This window comes from Anabrus simplex, chromosome 11 (assembly GCF_040414725.1).
Source record: "Anabrus simplex isolate iqAnaSimp1 chromosome 11, ASM4041472v1, whole genome shotgun sequence".
Classification (NCBI taxonomy): Eukaryota; Metazoa; Arthropoda; class Insecta; order Orthoptera; family Tettigoniidae; genus Anabrus; species Anabrus simplex.
The window spans coordinates 11,652,431-11,670,166 of NC_090275.1; the positions used below are offsets into that span (position 1 = coordinate 11,652,431).

Genomic DNA, 17,736 nt, shown 5'->3' on the forward strand with positions numbered 1-17,736 from the left:
GCCGGGTCGGGGATTTTAACCTTAATTGGTTAATTCCAATGGCACGGGGGCTGGGTGTATGTGTTGTCTTCATCATCATTTCATCCTCATCACGACGCGCAGGTCACCTCCGGGTGTCAAATAGAAAGACCTGCACCTGGCGAGCCGAACCCGTCCTGGGATATCCCGGCACTAAAAAAAAGCCATACGACATTTCATTTCATTCTTAATGTATGTTGTAATTGTGACACAAAGGTAAGCACTAATTGTCCTAGAGCAGACGTCTCTGGCACGTCAGACTACAGACTTGAATGTTTGTAATATGACTGTAATGAAATAAGTCCGAAATGTAGCAACAAAGGATATTTTAGTATTACGCTTTAGTAAAGAATAACAATACCATTTCAGAGTAACAATTCACAGGCCAAAGAAATCGATTCTTAAAAGAAGTGACACTACGAACTCTGTTTTAAGTACTTTGTAGAAAAGTATCACATATCCGCCAGTTACTGGAAGATGATTGGTGGAAGGTTTTGTCACAACATTTTCTGTTAATTTCTTCCTTCGTTTTCGTATTCCTGTTTCGTTGCTAAAAGACATTTGTTTAGATGTTTTACGTAATTCATTGCGAATGGTAAATCACTATTTATAAGGTGTATGTAAAGAAAAATAAAGTTTTCCTGATCGAGGATAGTCGTACAAGGGAATTTCAAAATTTAAAAATATATAAGTTCATTTTATCCTAAGATAAACAGCTCTCTCGCTCTCTCTCTCTCATTGAATTCTATGACCACATTAAAAACATATTTGGTTAAAGCATAAAATACCTTATTCTTAACATTTACCTGTTTTTTAAAGTTATTTTTCAGTGATGTTTGCAAAATAACATCATGAAACAGCCAGTTGAATGGATTTATGTATAATGCGAACTAAATGAAGTCGATGAGTTTAAAAGAAAATAACCGATGGCACATAGACAGTAACAAGTAAACTAAACTGACACGCTAGTCGGTAAAGTTTTGTCACCTCTGTCCTACATGATATCTCTGTTAATGTCTAGGACAAAATAAATAAATTTAAAACAACTGCAATTTAGAAACTGGATGGAAATCGTTAGTAAGTTTAATTGTTATAACGAAAGGAATGCAGGTATCAAAACACATTTTGGATTTCAATTTCAGGTGATCCCAAACTGGGGGATGGGGGTATTCTATTCCAGTAGAGTCTTCAACACGTTTCTCCCTGACTCAGGAGGCCCTCGAATGAACTAGATTTTTAACAGGGTCTGTCTATCTTGAGTCTAATGACTGTTACCACTAAATTCTTTGTTACTGCTCTGAAGATGATCCTGGTTGCAGGTCACTAAGTTTTAAACGACCTATCATCCCAAAAATTATAAGTGCCAAGAAGTGGATATAAAACCTGCCCCACGTTGGGCGCGATTTAGTGTACCCATCCCGGGCATATTAGGGCAATTATGATTTCAAAGAAGTTGGACATTTATCGAAAATCTATCTTGATATATTATTCCAATCCCCAATTCCTCTTCGCATGGATGACTTCTTGCCCCAATTATTAGTCCTCTTGAATTCCAACTTTAAGGAGTTGACTCTGTTCCAGATCTGCTGAGCCACTTGAACTACTCGGCGGAGTTGATCGGCACCCTGGAGAAGTACTGCCACAAGCCAATGGTGATCCGCGGAGAGGAGCCCGAGTTGGAGCCAATGCTCTGGAACTTCTACAACTCCTTCTTCTTTGTGATCACGGTGGTGAGCACTATTGGTGAGTCAGCTTTAGTACTGTACTCAAATACAGGCACAGGTCCATCTAAAGTGCTGGACGACTCGTCGGTAGGTCCCGACCCACAGCGACAGCTCTGGACTCCGACCGACCAGCCGAGCAGGGGACGGACTCTACGCCTCTGTACAGCTTGAGTACCGTACTCAAATACAGGCACAGGTCCATCTAAAGTGCTGGACGACTCGTCGGTGGGTCCCGACCCACAGCGACAGCTGTGGACTCCGACCGACCAGCCGAGCAGGGGACGGACTCTACGCCTCTGTATTCGGAATACGGAGAGGGGCTAGTCCCCACCGTTGACTGTGGTTGTCCATTATCTTACACTAAGGGGAATGCGGGGATAGTCCCTAGTATAGGCCACGGCCGCCAACCCTTACACCGTCTCCGATACAAATCCGCTGGCCTCACAGGAATAGTGGACGACGTGCGACAGCAACAGTACCAAGCAATTCATCCACTGGGGTCTGATGGCGCTCAGGGTAACCGCTAGACTTAGATCATGAACTTATAATTTACTTTTTAAAGAAGTTCTTTCAATGTACAGTATTCTTTGCCTCAGGCAGCATACAAGCGGAGGATGATTTTGAAAATTTTAAAAAATATTAACAATAAGAAAAACAAACACTATGAGGTTACAAGGAGTGACTTACTACTATTAGGTTTTTGTAGATGTGCTTTAACGTCCCGCTGACACATTGAAGGGATGAGGAAGGTAACAGCCGTGATCTTAATAAAGATACAACTCAACCATTTGCCTGGTTTGAAAATGGGAAACCACGGAAAACCATCTTTAGGGCTACCGACGGTGAGATTCGAAACCACCATCTCCCAAATGCAAGCTCACAGCTACGCGACTCTAACCGTACAGCCGATTCGCTCGGTTTTTACGAAATAAAAACAAGAAAGAAATAAGCGAAAAACAAATATAATCATGTCCATATCACTGATAGCGTTCTGGTCAGGTTGTGAACAGAGAATCGAGAGGTAACTGCTTTTGTGCTCGGTTTTGAAGAGATCACAGGGTATGAAGTTGTCAGTTTCGTGCAGGACATTTGGTCTCCTGGGCTGTTAGGCGCACGTGAGGAACATTTCAGATCCTACGTGCATAAGCACGCCACCACCGGCAGAACGTCCCACGAAACATGTCAGTTAGACACAGGCGAGCGATGAACAAATAGCGTGGGACACAAATCCAACTAAGAGCAACAACTATTGGAGCTGGAATTACCGCGGCTGCTGGCACCAGTGGTCAGAAGGACTGCACTCTCAAGCAACCCGACTCTGAGGAGAGATCCTTCCGAAAGCCGCAGCGGTCCCTACAGGCCTGGCGCCCTATGCGTACTATGCCCTTGTGCTCTGGGCGAGATTTCTGTCCTCGCTGACCTGCGTTATTCTCTGATACGTGAGAACAAGCGTTGGCCGATTAGGAATTCCGGAGACTGGTTGCCTCTGTGCATCGCTGGAAGATGTACCGCTGCCATTAACAATTCTACGAAGAAAGCAGACGTCTACTTAGGTCCAACATGTTGGCGTTCACACCGCAGGTCGCCGATAGGGAGTCAACTCCACAGACCTGCACCAGGCCTCTAAACAGAATTCTTCTTCTTCTTGTTATTATTGTTGACTCGCTTTCCCCTTTCTATAAACGAATAGTTTATGTCCTCTTGAATTCCAAATTGATCTTCTTTCCTTTTAAAATCGCAGTTCAAGTTATTCGTCACCTCTCTGCTGATTGTCTATATGTTTGTTTTCTAGGTTACGGGAACCTCGCACCGACGTGTCCTCTCAGTAGGATACTCATGATCCTGTACGCGCTCATCGGTATCCCCATCAACGGTATCTTGTTGGCTTCGCTGGGCGAGTTCTTCAGCATCACGGTAAGTGAATTTCGTTGCAGCTGGCTCAGTTTATGCTGATCTCAAGTTTTGTTCAAAGATCCAGGCTTTCCATACGTGTCTCAATCTGCTCTGAGAATTAGGTCCGGGTTTTCCAGTGAAAGTGCATTAAGGATTTCACTTATAGTGACAACTTAGAACTATACTGACCACTAGGGCTAGGATTTTTATGACCTAAAATCACCATAACATGCACAGAAAACAAAATACTCTTATAACCTAAAATTTAGCAAAATATGCCCAATAATATAAAAAATATGACCTAACAGTATTATATTCGGGGTAAAATTCCAGTTGCAAAATCAATAAGTCAGTTTATGACAGCGAACCATTTATTTATGAATAAAATACACAAGAGAAGTTAAACTATGCAATTTGATATTTGATACTGATTTTATTAAAATTTTCAGTACATAGTTTACGCCTGCAGCGATTATTTTCACATGCTACTGTACCTTCAGTTTATGAGCCCTGAGTTGCAATATACAATGAATACCTTTTCAAATTTTCAAATTAAAAAAATTCCTATTTTCAGTCAACAAAGCCTTGTACTTTGAAAAACTTCGTTCTCCTTCAGCTGACACAAGAGGAGCACATTTGAAACGGGCAATATCATTTTGAACCTAATTCTAAATGGTTAAGAGAAAACTTTTCACCCAACAACAACACAATGTGTGATGCCCTTCGTTTTTTCCTAACACCTTTTCCATTTTCTTTCATACTTCTTGCCCCACTTTACCAGAAACAACATTAATTTTATTCAAAGTTATTTCCACTAGTTCTATCTGCTTCGCTAGTGGCACTTCTGATTGCTCCAAAGCAATTGTAGTAGCAGGAAGAAAACCAAAATTAGATTTGATGTATGAAAGTTGACCAGAAATGTCAGAATTCGACATTAATTCCTGGGCTAGTCCAATTAAAGCGGCTTCACTGCTATCAAATGAATCATTTGTACTTTTCACAATGTTGAAGTTCTGGCAGTAATAGTTGCAGGATTCAATCCAGGATCCCCATCTTGTCAAAATGGGAGAAGGCGGCAAAGGAATGTCTGAAGATAGCAACTTAAATGATGCAACACGTGAAGGGGCTTTCAGGAAGACCTTCTTGACACACCCAATCAATTTATCAACCTCACTGAATTGAATACGAATCTCTTCTCCAACTCTGTGTAAGGCGTGAGCTAAACAAGTCACATTTTACTATATAATGCTTTTAGTGATTTGGCAGCTTTCACCACATAAGGCGCAGCATCCGTTACGAAGAGCAGTACATTGTCATACTGAACGCCTTCGATCTACATGGCACGCATAGATCAGTCAAACAGTTTACTAATGGTAGAAAAATTGACCTTTTCTAATTGTTCGCAGTTTATTAGAAACGTTTCACCTGGACCATCAGAGTCTGTAGTTTCATCAATTCATACCCATATTTTCTTATTTGCAACCCGTTACATGATTTCTTGCATAGTTTTTTCGAAGCTTCGGCTGATGTAGTCCTTTCTTAAAGTGGAAGGATCGGAAAGAGATTTGCCGGTGTATTTTTCTAAGAATTCACGAAATTTTGGATGTTTCAGCTTATTTAAGGGAATGTTGGCACAAAGAAAGGCTGTACAAAGTTCATATTTTGGTCCTAGGATTTTTCTGAGAATTTTCCTCTCTTGTATTTCGAAGTTTTTTGACTTGCCGCCAGAGTTTGACGACCGTGTTGTATTCCAGCTGCTGAGAGCACGGCACCGCCACAAGCACGAGTCAGCCACTCTGATGATCATGGACATCATGCGCTACCTGGTGCCCGGCTTCATCGTGTTCATCTTCCTGCCCGCGGCCGTCTTCACCTACGTTGAGCACGAGTGGACCTACGACATGGGCGTCTACTACGCCTTCGTCACGCTCACCACTATCGGCTTCGGCGACCTCGTGGCCGGTAAGTAGCGACATCTCGAATTATCGTCATCAACTCCCCCGACACCACTGTAACCATGACAACCAGTAGCGACATCTTCTCACTGTGCGCTTTCTTCCTGTAAGTAAGAGCCTGTATCAGCTGAAGTCCGTTCTCTCCTGAGTCAAGGTTTAAAATCCTTGAACTGGCCGAAAACCGAAGGCAGGGCCTTGGAATAAGACGCGTCAAGAAAGAAAGAAAGAAAGAAAGAAAGAAAGAAAGGAATGAATAATGATGGGCTCCAAAATGGTGTGAGATTGGGTTACAAGAACATGAACCTTTCAGTTGATTGCTTAGCTTTCGCAGATGATCTAGCAATTTTCTCTGATTCTTTAGACGTGACTACAAAGAAAATTAATCGCCTTAAGACATAGGCGGAAAAAGCAGGGCTCCAGATATCTTTGGAGAAAACGCAGTTCATAACTAACATCAAGCCAGCACGAAGAGAGCTAAAAGTAAACCAGGAGGCAATCAAACGGACAGGCGAGTGGATAGAACCAAATATCTCTGAAAAAAGAAGCTTTCGTGTCACGCATGAATAAAATGGAAATGGCTTATCAACTGACCAAAGACGTTTACAACAAAATGTCCATATCCTTGAACGCAAAACTCTGTATTACTGCACTGTCATAAGACCAGAGGCTTTGTATGCAGCGGAATGCCGTGCTATGAACAAGAAAGGCCTGAGAGAATAATTAGAAATTAAAGAGAAAGATCTTAAGGAAAATTCTTGGTCCAATTAAAGACAAAGATGAATATACACGTTGACATAACTATGAGCTGTGTACTCACGTCCAGAAGATCTCTGATGTCATACGGAGAAGGAGAACTGCATTTTATGGGCATGCTAAGATTGAAACCCACACGATTATCGAACCAGATCTTTACCTCTTGTAAAGATAAGAAGACTCAGGAGGTGGAAAGGGACCTACAGGAGATGGGGATAACTTATGAAGATATACCAGAACGCAACAGACTCAGGAGGAAACTAAAAAACACTAAGGTTTTCAAGAAAGGCCAAAGTTGAAGACGGGAAAGACGTGGACGGAGGAAAGAAAAGAGCAACACCGGCAAAGAACGAGGAAGCACTGGGGAAAGATCAATAACGTGGTCCTTAGTAGGCCGAAACGAATAAAGAATAATAACAAAATTTCGGAAGTTTATGACCTTCAGAAGTTCAAAATATGCAATCAAATATGCCCTAAATCTAGGTAAATATGACCTAATTAAAGGTAAAATATGACTTAAAAGCATTTCAGGGGTAGGTATCAAGTGGACTAGCCAGAAAGTGATGAACGAGAATGCAGCAGACACAAGCTGACAGAGCTACAGTAGGTAAATTCAAACTTGATACATTCATTGAGTATCAGAGCCTGAAAGCGCAATAACAATAACCAAACATGAAGTATCAACATGCTTTTCAGAATCTGTCGACGTACGTTTGTACAGCATCACTTTCTCGGAATCACGTCTCTCTCTTTCGGGAAAACATCCTGTGTTTGGAATCGACGGAGATAACATGTAGCTCGCCTCAATTTAAACAAAACATGACCTTATATCACTACAATGCTCAAAGCATACCTTATATCACTGAAATGCTCAAAACATGACCTTATATCACTACAGTGCTCAAAACATGACCTTATATCACTACAATGCTCAAAACATGACCTTATATCACTACAATGCTCAAAGCATGACCTTATATCACTGCAATGCTCAAAATATGACCTTATATCACTACAATGCTCAAAACATGACCTTATATCACTACAATGCTCAAAGCATGACCTTGTATCACTACAATGCTCAAAGCATGACCTTATATCACTACAATGCCCAAAACATGACCTTATATCACTACAATGCCCAAAACATGACCTTATATCATTACAATGCCCAAAACATGACCTTATATCACTACAATGCTCAAAATATGACCTTATATCACTACAATGCTCAAAGCATGACCTTATATCACTACAATGCCCAAAACATGACCTTATATCACTACAATGCTCAAAACATGACCTTATATCACTACAATGCTCAAAGCATGACCTTATATCACTACAATGCTCAAAATATGACCTTATATCACTACAATGCCCAAAACATGACCTTATATCACTACAATGAGCAAAATATGACCAAAGCAATACAAGTGGCCGAAATGTGCATTTACATACAACACAGCGTTGCTTTAAACGGGGTCATGGACACGACATACACAATTATTTTTCAGATTTCGGGTAAAATGATCTCAGGAATGAAGTATGACTTTTCCTTAACATGTTAGTATTATTATTATTATTATTAATAATAATAATAATAATAAAGAATGCTCACAATTCATTACTCTACCATTTCATTTTTCTTTGATTTATGGCAACTTTTAATTTCCTTTGTGGTCGGAGTCAACGGATGCAACCCTGTGGGTAACATCGACGGTATCCCCTGCATAACGCAGGGCTCTCAACCACGCGGCCCGTTGCTTATCTCGGCAATGGTACCACTTACTTGTGCCAGACTCACACTTTCATCTATCCTATCCGACACTTGTTCTTTTCCGACCCCGACGGTATTAGAGGTCTAGGAAGTCCTTCATTTTCACGCCCGTCGTGGCTCTCGTAATCCTTTCGCCGATACCTTCATATTTCGAAGTGTCGGACCCCTTCTACTTTGTTTCTCTGTGATTAGTGTTAACAGAGGGCGGTTGCCCAGTTGTGTACTTGTTTTGGAAATAATAATCACCATCACCACCACCTTAAATAATCTGTACTCTCTCGTCTTCTAAGCCCAAACACATAACCATGATTCTAACAGAGAAAATTTACGACTGCTTAGTTGTTGTTGTTGTTACTACAAACTCTTTACGCCTTTTCAACCGTGGAATGACCAGTGTAGCAGTGGGCTCAACTTCCCAAGGCGCTGGCGACTGCCTAGCATAGGAATCTAACTCATGAGCCGACTGCTACACTGGGGCAGAAGCTTGGATGTTCTTTAACAATTGCAATAGATGAAATTTAATTATGGCTTCATTCTGGAGAACTTGACGGGGCTGTGGTGTACGATGTCTTGTTGCAGGCCAGTCCAGTCGGGGACAGGGCGGAGTGTTTGTGGTCTACCGGATCGCGCTCATCGTCTGGGTGGTCTTCGGACTGGGCTACCTCGTCATGCTGCTCGGCTTCATCACGCGGGCCATGCGCTCCAAGAAGATGGCGAGGCTGGAGCACAAACTGGCCGAGAACCTGCGCATGACCCAGTCCAAGATCTGGAACGGCTTCACCAAGGACATGGCCTACCTGCGGCGCATCATCAACGAGATGTACCTGCAGAAGTTGAAGGTATGGCAGTACAGCTCTCTAGTGCTAGCCGCTTGAGGTTCAGGAACTAAAAGATCCGACTTGAATGGTTCAGGTATAAGGTTGCTCTCACATAAATACCGGAGAGCGGGGCTTCTAAAAATATTTTCATTTTCAGGAAAATGATTTGGATTGCGATTCATTAGCCTACTTCATCACTCCAAAACCAAATGACATTCGGAAGTAGTTAAGATGTCATGCCGTACTTTCGCATAACAACAGATTCGAATATTTTGCAAAATGACAAGGGTTGGGTCCAAGTTGATATTTGGTTTTGAAAAATTGTCAATTTGACTGTCTCAACATCAATTCCGGCCCCTCATTACCCTGTCTAAGCCCGATATAATGCCCCACGGGACAAAGTTATCAGCTGCCCCTGCCGATATTTTGTTCTGCAGCCCCACAAACATGTGAGATCCTACCGAGGATAATTCTCTGCTTCTATCCTGGATGGCACTAATGCTCTGTAACTACATACATCCTGCAAACGATTCTGAACACTATTATCGTTCCCGGGATGTAGCTATAGATCATTCGAAAAATATGGCATGCTTTCGATCATTTACCGTACGTCGGTCTACCATGTAATAATTTTAAGGCTGGGTATGTAAAAAAAGAGGCGAAATTAACGCTTAAAACTGGAATACAGAGACGTGGACAGCGAAATGGAGGAGCAACGTTACCTAAGACATTCTTAACACAAGTCTCCCTGATCAACTTGAGGTGTGGTGGGAATGCTGACAAGTAAAGTAGCTTCATGAGATCGCTATAACCCGCTTAAAAGGATGTCCCTTCCCCCCTTCATAACGTAGACGGTATCCCCTACGTCCACGGGGCCGTTAACGGAGTCGTGGCATTGTTTCCACTTGTTTGAGCCAGGATCCTCCTATCCGACCTCCCTTGGTCAACTCTTGTTCTTTTCCGACCCCGACGGTGTTAGAGCACTCGAGGCCTAGGAAGTCTTTCATTTTCACGCCCTTCGTGGCCCTAGTCTTTCTTTGGCTGATACCTTCATTCTTCGAATTGTCGGATCTCTTCCCTTTTCCTTCTCATTAGTGTTAATAGAGGACGGTTGCCCAGTTGTACTTCCTCTTAAAACAGTAACCACCACCACCACCACTTAGAAGGATTGTTTTTATTCATGTTTTAAGGTAGTTTTCCGCTTTATTACGAGGGTCCAGAAGTCAGTTCACATAGTATACCGGTACTATTTAATTTACTTAATTTTATTGAGGAATAATTAACATGTAATGACATGAAATAAGGGACTGTTTGGTGAGTAGCAGGTTAATTCCTGCGGGCAAAGTGCGGCTGGACGTAGAGCTGACGGCGCCACCCCACCAAGTGCTGAAGTTACGGATTGTCGAAGCCTTTACCTTTACTTTAATTTCTTTTTGCTTTAATATTCTATTACGGAAACTAGTACATTTCCTGCTCATATCTCGACATGCCAACGTCTGTCCATTCCTGCTACACACTTTCGAACCTCGATGTAATTACCCTTAAAGCTCTGGAACTAAAGGTTCGATCCGGATGGTTGAGGTGGCATCAGAGAAATACGGTGAGCGAAGGGCTGGGGGAGCGTTTTAAAAATAACGAATTTGAATTATATGATTTACTTTGCAAGTAATAACTCCGAAATCAAAATACCGCAAGGATTATATAACAAAAAAGTTCAGATATTAAAAGAACAACGAGGCAGGAGAAGGGCTGAAAATTTGAAGTTGGGCATTTTGTTTTCAAAATTTATCGATTTTATCATCTAAATATTAATTTCAGCCCCTAGTTTGGGTACCATTTGAAATCTCTCTCTGGGTCCCAGAAGGTGGCACCATATCGGTTCTTTTCTGACTCTAACGGACAACGTTCTGTAGGGACTGAGAATGTAAGGATTTCATAACTTTCTTCATATCGCCTTGTGAATAGCAATTGTGACCCCGTATGTGAGTATCACTGAATAGAGAATATTGCGTCCGACATAGCGGTACCATTGCTTTAGACTGAGGACAATTAGGCCCGTGATTGGACTCTGCTATAATAACTCATCTCAGACTACACGAATCAGGGTGGCGCATGTTCGTGTATTAGTCATTCAGCCTTCGCGGGACGTTGTCACGAAATCCAGCGAGGAAGCCCCTTGCCTCTTCCCATCCATAATGCATTACTATTGTTATTACAGATGGTACCACAACGCAGCCAGTCTTGGGATGGAGCTGATATGGGAGCGGCGATGTTGGCGGTCCACACAAGAGGATATCTGCAGACGCAAGACACTCTCCAAGTCTCAAGCGAAACGCTATTTCCTCTCCTTAAACGTCTACAAGAAGATCTAAATCTCCGAACTGAAGACGAATCATCTACTTCTGTGTGTGCCGTTAGACACCAACAAACTGGGAAACCTGCGTCAGAAAGGTCGACGTCGAGCACGCCGAAACATAAGCGATGTTTCAGACGAAGTCGCCGAGAGAGGACCAGGATCAATCACGACAGTTCTTCGTCGGGTGATGAGTTGATGTCTCGAACTACAACGAAAGATGACCTCGGTAATGGCGACGACAACACTGACAACGATGATGATGATGATGATAATGGCGAATACATCGATCGCAGTGGCTTGTGGTTGGAAACCAAAATTGACTGGATTCAGTGCCAGGAATGTAGAAGCTGGACCCATGTAACTAGTGCTACAGACCCGGAAAAGTACTCAGTTTGTGTTAAATGTTCGATGAGACTTGAAACTTTGATTGACTTCGGTCATAATTGAATGGGTCCCTCCAACAACGTTGTAAGCGACAAAGTAGCGAAAACAAACGGTTTTTCTGCGTGCGATTTATTCTAGCATACCGAGAAGTAAAAACTTACGGAAAGAAACATTGTCACTGTGTTTTGTAAGTAGCTATGAGAGCAACAACATTGTAGTCACAACGTTATTGCTAAAAACAGTCCTTACCAAGTTACGACTGTAATACTCAAATCAAAGATATTTTATTCGTTTATGTGGATAATTAAATTTTTACAATCTCTGAACAGTTCCAGGACATGCAATAAGACACTGCTGATGCAGTTTGCGTGGTATATTTTAATACACCTTATAATGAATACGAAACATGAACGATTTTTAACATGTAAATTAAATATGCCATCTAGCCTGAAATTCATTGCGAAAAACTGAAACATTAAAGCACATTTTTGTTTCGCCGACATGGCGATCACAAAATGGAAACACATTAATACTGCCCGAAGTGCTGAGTCAAACGTGGCACTTACAACCTTGTTGTTCGTACCGTGTTGGGCTTGACTTTTCCTGGTTTTAGGACGTTTCTTGAACATTTTTAGGACTTTCTTCGTAATATGTTGCCATTAGGAAAGCCTGATTGTCCATTTTTTATCCTTTGTTCCTTGGCTTTTCGTCCCTGGGTGAAAGTTTAGTCACGTTAGGGTGACGAGAATTTCAGACACAGAGATTAAGTGAATTATGGACTTAGGTTTTCGCCATTTGATTCATTGTTATGTATCATAATACCTAAATACATTTGTATAAGGCAATAATCGACACTGATACAAGGCCTACGTAACAGGACTATCAACAATAATAAGTAATATAATCTCAATATGACGGAGAGTAAATTCGTACGTATTTCATTGAGCGACACTACAAAACCACATTGGCCCCGCAGCATGGTTATTATTCGACAATCAGTGGAGCAACTGTTACTGTCCAGGAAGTCATACTTCGCGATTAACTTAGCAGATTTGAGAATACGCTTGCCTTTAATTTTCGGCACAGTGACGATCGGTATGAGATCGCACCAGATCTTCTCTGTCGTGGTTTACAAAATGGTGATTTTAATAGATTAATTTATATAGTTTTACATTTCGAATTTTCGTTAGACTGAAAATTTAAAAGTTGTGTTAACGTAAATCGAAACAGGAAATGTTTCATGTTACATCTTCACCATAGAGAGCAGACAAGACAGAACTTTAAAATATCCTACTTTTTAAACATTATCCTTCTAAAAGTCCTGCGAATGATAATTTTAAAATATTCCATACTTAAAACCGACCACAGGTTAAGAGATTTAAAAGGAAATACCCTGCGATATCCAGGACTTCAGGTTACTCTAACTCAGGCTGTGTTACCCACGTTCGGGCGATTACAATGTAATTACTTCGAACTGGCAGGAAACTCTAACGTTTACATCTCGGTCACACGCCTACCAACCTCAAACTTACGCACAACGAAATATTTCCACGACAGAGGAGGTCGTTTACAATGTTGTTGGAGGGACCCATTCAATTTTAATTACAAAAAAATATTAATGTATTATTAATTAATTTTCATGGATATCGGTACTATGTTCTTATCATGAAATATATGTTGTCTACTAATTTATAGTTTTTTATTGTGTTTGAAAGAAGAGTGCATTATGGTACTCGAAATTAGGTAAGGGTGAGCCTGGCATGGAATAATATTATTGTAGTAATTTTGTATTTACGACGGCTGGGTTATAAGTCATGGGTACTATTACCCTCTCCCGGTGCTACCATTCAATGGACATATGTCTTGGAAAACATGGCACTCATACTACATGGATACAGCACAGGGCGATGGGACTGCGCGTCAGGCTCCGTGCCTAATGGATGTGCGTACATCAAAATGGCTAATCGGCGCGGTCACAGTACCAAAGAATATGACAGAGAGCTTCTAGAAGCTGTGGGGAATAATGGGCAGGGACGTGCAAGTGTACTAATTACCCAATGCATGGAGAGACAGACCACGCATCTCAACGGAGCCCAGATCCTTTGGGCGAATTTAGCCCATCGACCATTCGGCCTTGAGTGCTGCTTTCGACAGTTAGGATATGGATAGAACGGTTGTAGGGGGTGGTGGTACCTTGTGAGATATCGAGCTGGTCGAAGTGCGACGTGCACACCGAGGGGTGAAAAGTGGCCTTGGGTCGCTGTGACAGTCCCATGGGTGTCGTAATTTCCCGTAAAGGGGTATATAATGTAGATGCACAAGGCAGTGGTAGGTCAATGCATGCGTATGGATACAAGACGGGCACTACTTCAGTTAGAAGCCAAAACAGCCATTCAAATATGAACCAACCACAGCATTTTAGGGCAAGATCTTCAGAAACACGGTGAGTGCCACATATGCTATGTCCTCTTACCACCTGGCAGCCGAGCAAATCCTGGAAAGAATAGTGACCTTGAAAAATTTTGGGGCAGGACGTATTACCTGGAGCTCAAATGCCAATCTGCAGTATGGTGACGATTACCACGAAAACAAAGTTCTGACAAAGCTCTTTCCTCAAGAAGCTGATGGTTATTGTGGCTTACGACGTCGGAGGCGCGATTGCATGGCACAACGGTAACAGCAACATATCACAGAACATTTCTGCAGAGACAGTTCACAACAAGGTCATCCTTCTCCACGACAACGCCAAATCGCATATTGCAGAGGCTATACGGAGGTAACTTCACCTCTGTAAGGAGGGGTGGGGAGAATGCAAAGTACTGGAACAACCGCCATACTCACAGGACCTGTCTCCGTGCGATTTTGACCTCATCCCCAAAGCGAAAGAACCATTGCAAAATTCACACACGGTGTTGTGGATACTCTGAGGGTTTACATTATCTAGCACCAGGCGAGTTGGCCGTGCGGTTAGGGGCGCGGAGCTATGAGCTCGCATCCGGGAGATAATGGGTTCGAACCCCACTATCGGCAGGCATGAAGATGGTTTTCCTTGGTTTCCCATTTTCACACCAGGCAAATGCTGGGGCTGTACCTTAATTAAGGTCACGGCCGCTTCCTTCCCACTTCTAGGACTTTCCTGTCCCATCGTCGCCATAAGACCTATCTGTGTCGGTGCGACATAAAGCAAATAGCTGACAGTTTCTTCGCCTGCTCGTTATTATTCCCCTACACTCCACAGCACTTGTCTGAGAGATCCCGCATTTGTCTAAAAAATAATTAGATGCCATGACTTATGCCGCAACAGATGCATTGATTTTCTATTGTACCAAGGAAAACGCGGAGTATCGCTGTAAACCATACTGGGTCCACCCGTGGAAACATTCAAGTTTGATGAGGTTTCGTGTAGGTCTTCATCTCTTGTTTCATATTGGAAAATCAAATTGTGTCAAACCGTGTAAGTAAGACTTGACAAGTAATTGTCGTTTCAAATCGTATTTTGTCCACAGCGGAAGTTTGTTGCACTGGGCAGACTGAGTTCAGTGGCAGTCTAAGAGAGCACTAAACATTTTACACACGTTTATATCTGTAACATACAATGATTTTTGTAAAAGCATTAGTCTCCAATTACAACGGACCTCTACAATTTAAGTAATTCAATGTAATTGTGAAAATCCTATGTACGCAATGTTTTTCCAATTTTCACAAAATCCAAGTCTGAAATGGTTTCGATTTTCGTCGAAAAGCTATACCATACTTGTGGCATAGCTCCACCTTCAATCCGATGGCAAGTCGCAGCTAAAAATGAGATGTGGACAACCGTCATCCTCACTATGGTCATCAAGTACTACAACGGCGTCTGAGATCACACCAGGGAACCACTTCTGGCAGCAACAGCCCCAACTTTCTGACTGGAATCGGCCAACAGAAAGAAATTTGGCCTATCTGGAAGATGCTATTAAGGGAATGCCTAGAACCACGACTACACTCAAACGATGGGAATACTGCTTGCGATTGTGGTGCATCTTGAGCATGTGTTTCACTGTCCAAACTGCCCTGTGGAAACTTAATTACAGTCAGCTGCTTCATACTGGAGCGCTTTCACAACTTGAGAATACTTAGATACGATCGTCATCATTTTCCCGGCTCCTGGAACACTTGTCTGGTTTGGCTATCATCAGTTTTCTTGTTTCTCTTCGTTCTGTGGACATACGAATAATACGATTTGCAACGAATGTAAGTTCTTACTTACAGTACATACAATACAAACGAAGGAAATGTAACAAATGTTCCATATTTGGCCACCCTACTCTAATAATAACTTAGAAAGTTATTGAAAGTGTGACTGTGCTTGGCAAATATTAATCCGTGTAATTATAGTGAATAGCCAGATGAGATATCTGTGAACAAAGTAAATAATAGTAGAGAAACATATTGATGAAAATACTACGGCTTACGAAAGTGGGACAAGAATTTCGACTGCGACAAAAAGTCAGAGAAAATCACATCGTCATTTAAAAAGAGAAGACTTTGTTTCTACGAACACACGAAAAGAATACTAGCATGGAGAACAGGTAAAGGAATTCTGGAATACATGGAGAACAGGAAGGCGCAAATTAATTGGCTTAAAGGAGTCAAGGAGGAGGGGAGGAAAAGAACATATGCCAGGATGGAGTTATATAATAGGCATTATTACAGGAAGACCATCAAGAAAATTACGGAATTCCCAGATCAAACGATCAACCAAGATCTCTCGAATAGGAAAGGGACCGGCAACAAGAACGTAAACAAGGTCATTCCACAAGGAGGAAGAAATACTGGGCTGATCGGAAGAAGAAAAACGTGGTGCATAGTACACCATAATGTCCCATGGGGTACCTACCTAGTTACACCTCAAATCACCTCCACGTAGTCTCCCTCCCCCCTCTTCCATTCGCCTCACATGACCCCACCATCGATTCCATTCTAATTTTAGCCACAGTCCCTACATGCCAAGTACTCTTGCCATTCTTCCCATCCATTTGTATCAGCAATCGTTCTCTGTATGTTTATGTCTGCTACAGTACTTTCAACTTATCTGTGTGTGTCTGGTCATCAGCTCAGAGGCTGGTCGAATCCTCAAACGGCACCAATCAAAGGCTATGTGGTTATAGGAAATAGTAACAACCGATAGCGGACAGAATGAGGCATAGTACGCAGATGAGGAGTGAGATAGTTGGCAATTGCTTTCCGCACTTGGCTAGAAAGTGCTATTGCAGAAGGACTGACTCTATTAGCAACACCTTTCATAACAATCAGACGCACTAGTCAATGCCTAACACAGCGCATCTCCCTATGGATTAGGGGTGGAAAAATAACACCCACGGTATCCCCTTCCTGTCGTAAGAGGAGACTAAAAGGGCCCCCAGGGGCTCTCCAATTGGGAATGTGAGTTGGCGATCACGGGGCTCTAAGCTGAGTCCTGGCATTGCTTCCACTTGTGCCACGCTCCTCACTTTCATCTATTCTATCCGACCTCCCTTGGTCAACTTTTGTTCTTTTCCGACCCCGACGGTATTATGTATGGAGGCCCTTGTGTTTCTTTGACCGATACATTCATGTTTCGAAGTGTCGGATCCCTTCTATTTTTCTCTCTGATTAGTGTTAATAGAGGATGATTGTTTAGTTATACTTCCTCATAGAACAATAATCACCACCATCCACACCCCAGCAACTTCAACTTATTAATAACGTATACAGAGTCCAGCCAACTTTCACTCGCGTACGTCTGGAAACACCGATGTAAGGAAGCATAATTCTGCCAGGTCAGTTGCTATACCACCATTCTGGGAGACTGAAAATGAGAATCCACAGCCTGTTTCCAGTTTTAACCGGGCCAGGGATGGAATGAATGAAGCCCCCATCTAGGGACGAGGATAGGAATTGTTCCTGTCGCACTCCTCTGGGGCAATGATCAATCACTGACAGATGGAATTAAATCATACTGAAGAGTGTCGCTGGGATGAAAGATGACAAGGAAAACCGGAGTACCCGGAGAAAATTTTGTCCCGCCTCCGCT

General features: G+C 42.3%; 1 protein-coding gene across 3 annotated transcripts in view; it reads left to right on the top strand.

The window, feature by feature from the left end:
- Ork1 (open rectifier K[+] channel 1) overlaps positions 1-17,736 on the top strand; it is a 223,157-nt gene that overhangs the window by 152,953 nt on the left and 52,468 nt on the right. For all 3 annotated transcript variants that reach the window (XM_067155657.2, XM_067155656.2, XM_067155658.2), the window contains exons 3-6: positions 1,600-1,761; positions 3,535-3,656; positions 5,390-5,597; positions 8,703-8,962. In XM_067155657.2, the coding sequence (XP_067011758.2) occupies positions 1,600-1,761; positions 3,535-3,656; positions 5,390-5,597; positions 8,703-8,962 (752 nt within the window). The remainder of the gene's footprint in view (positions 1-1,599; positions 1,762-3,534; positions 3,657-5,389; positions 5,598-8,702; positions 8,963-17,736) is intronic.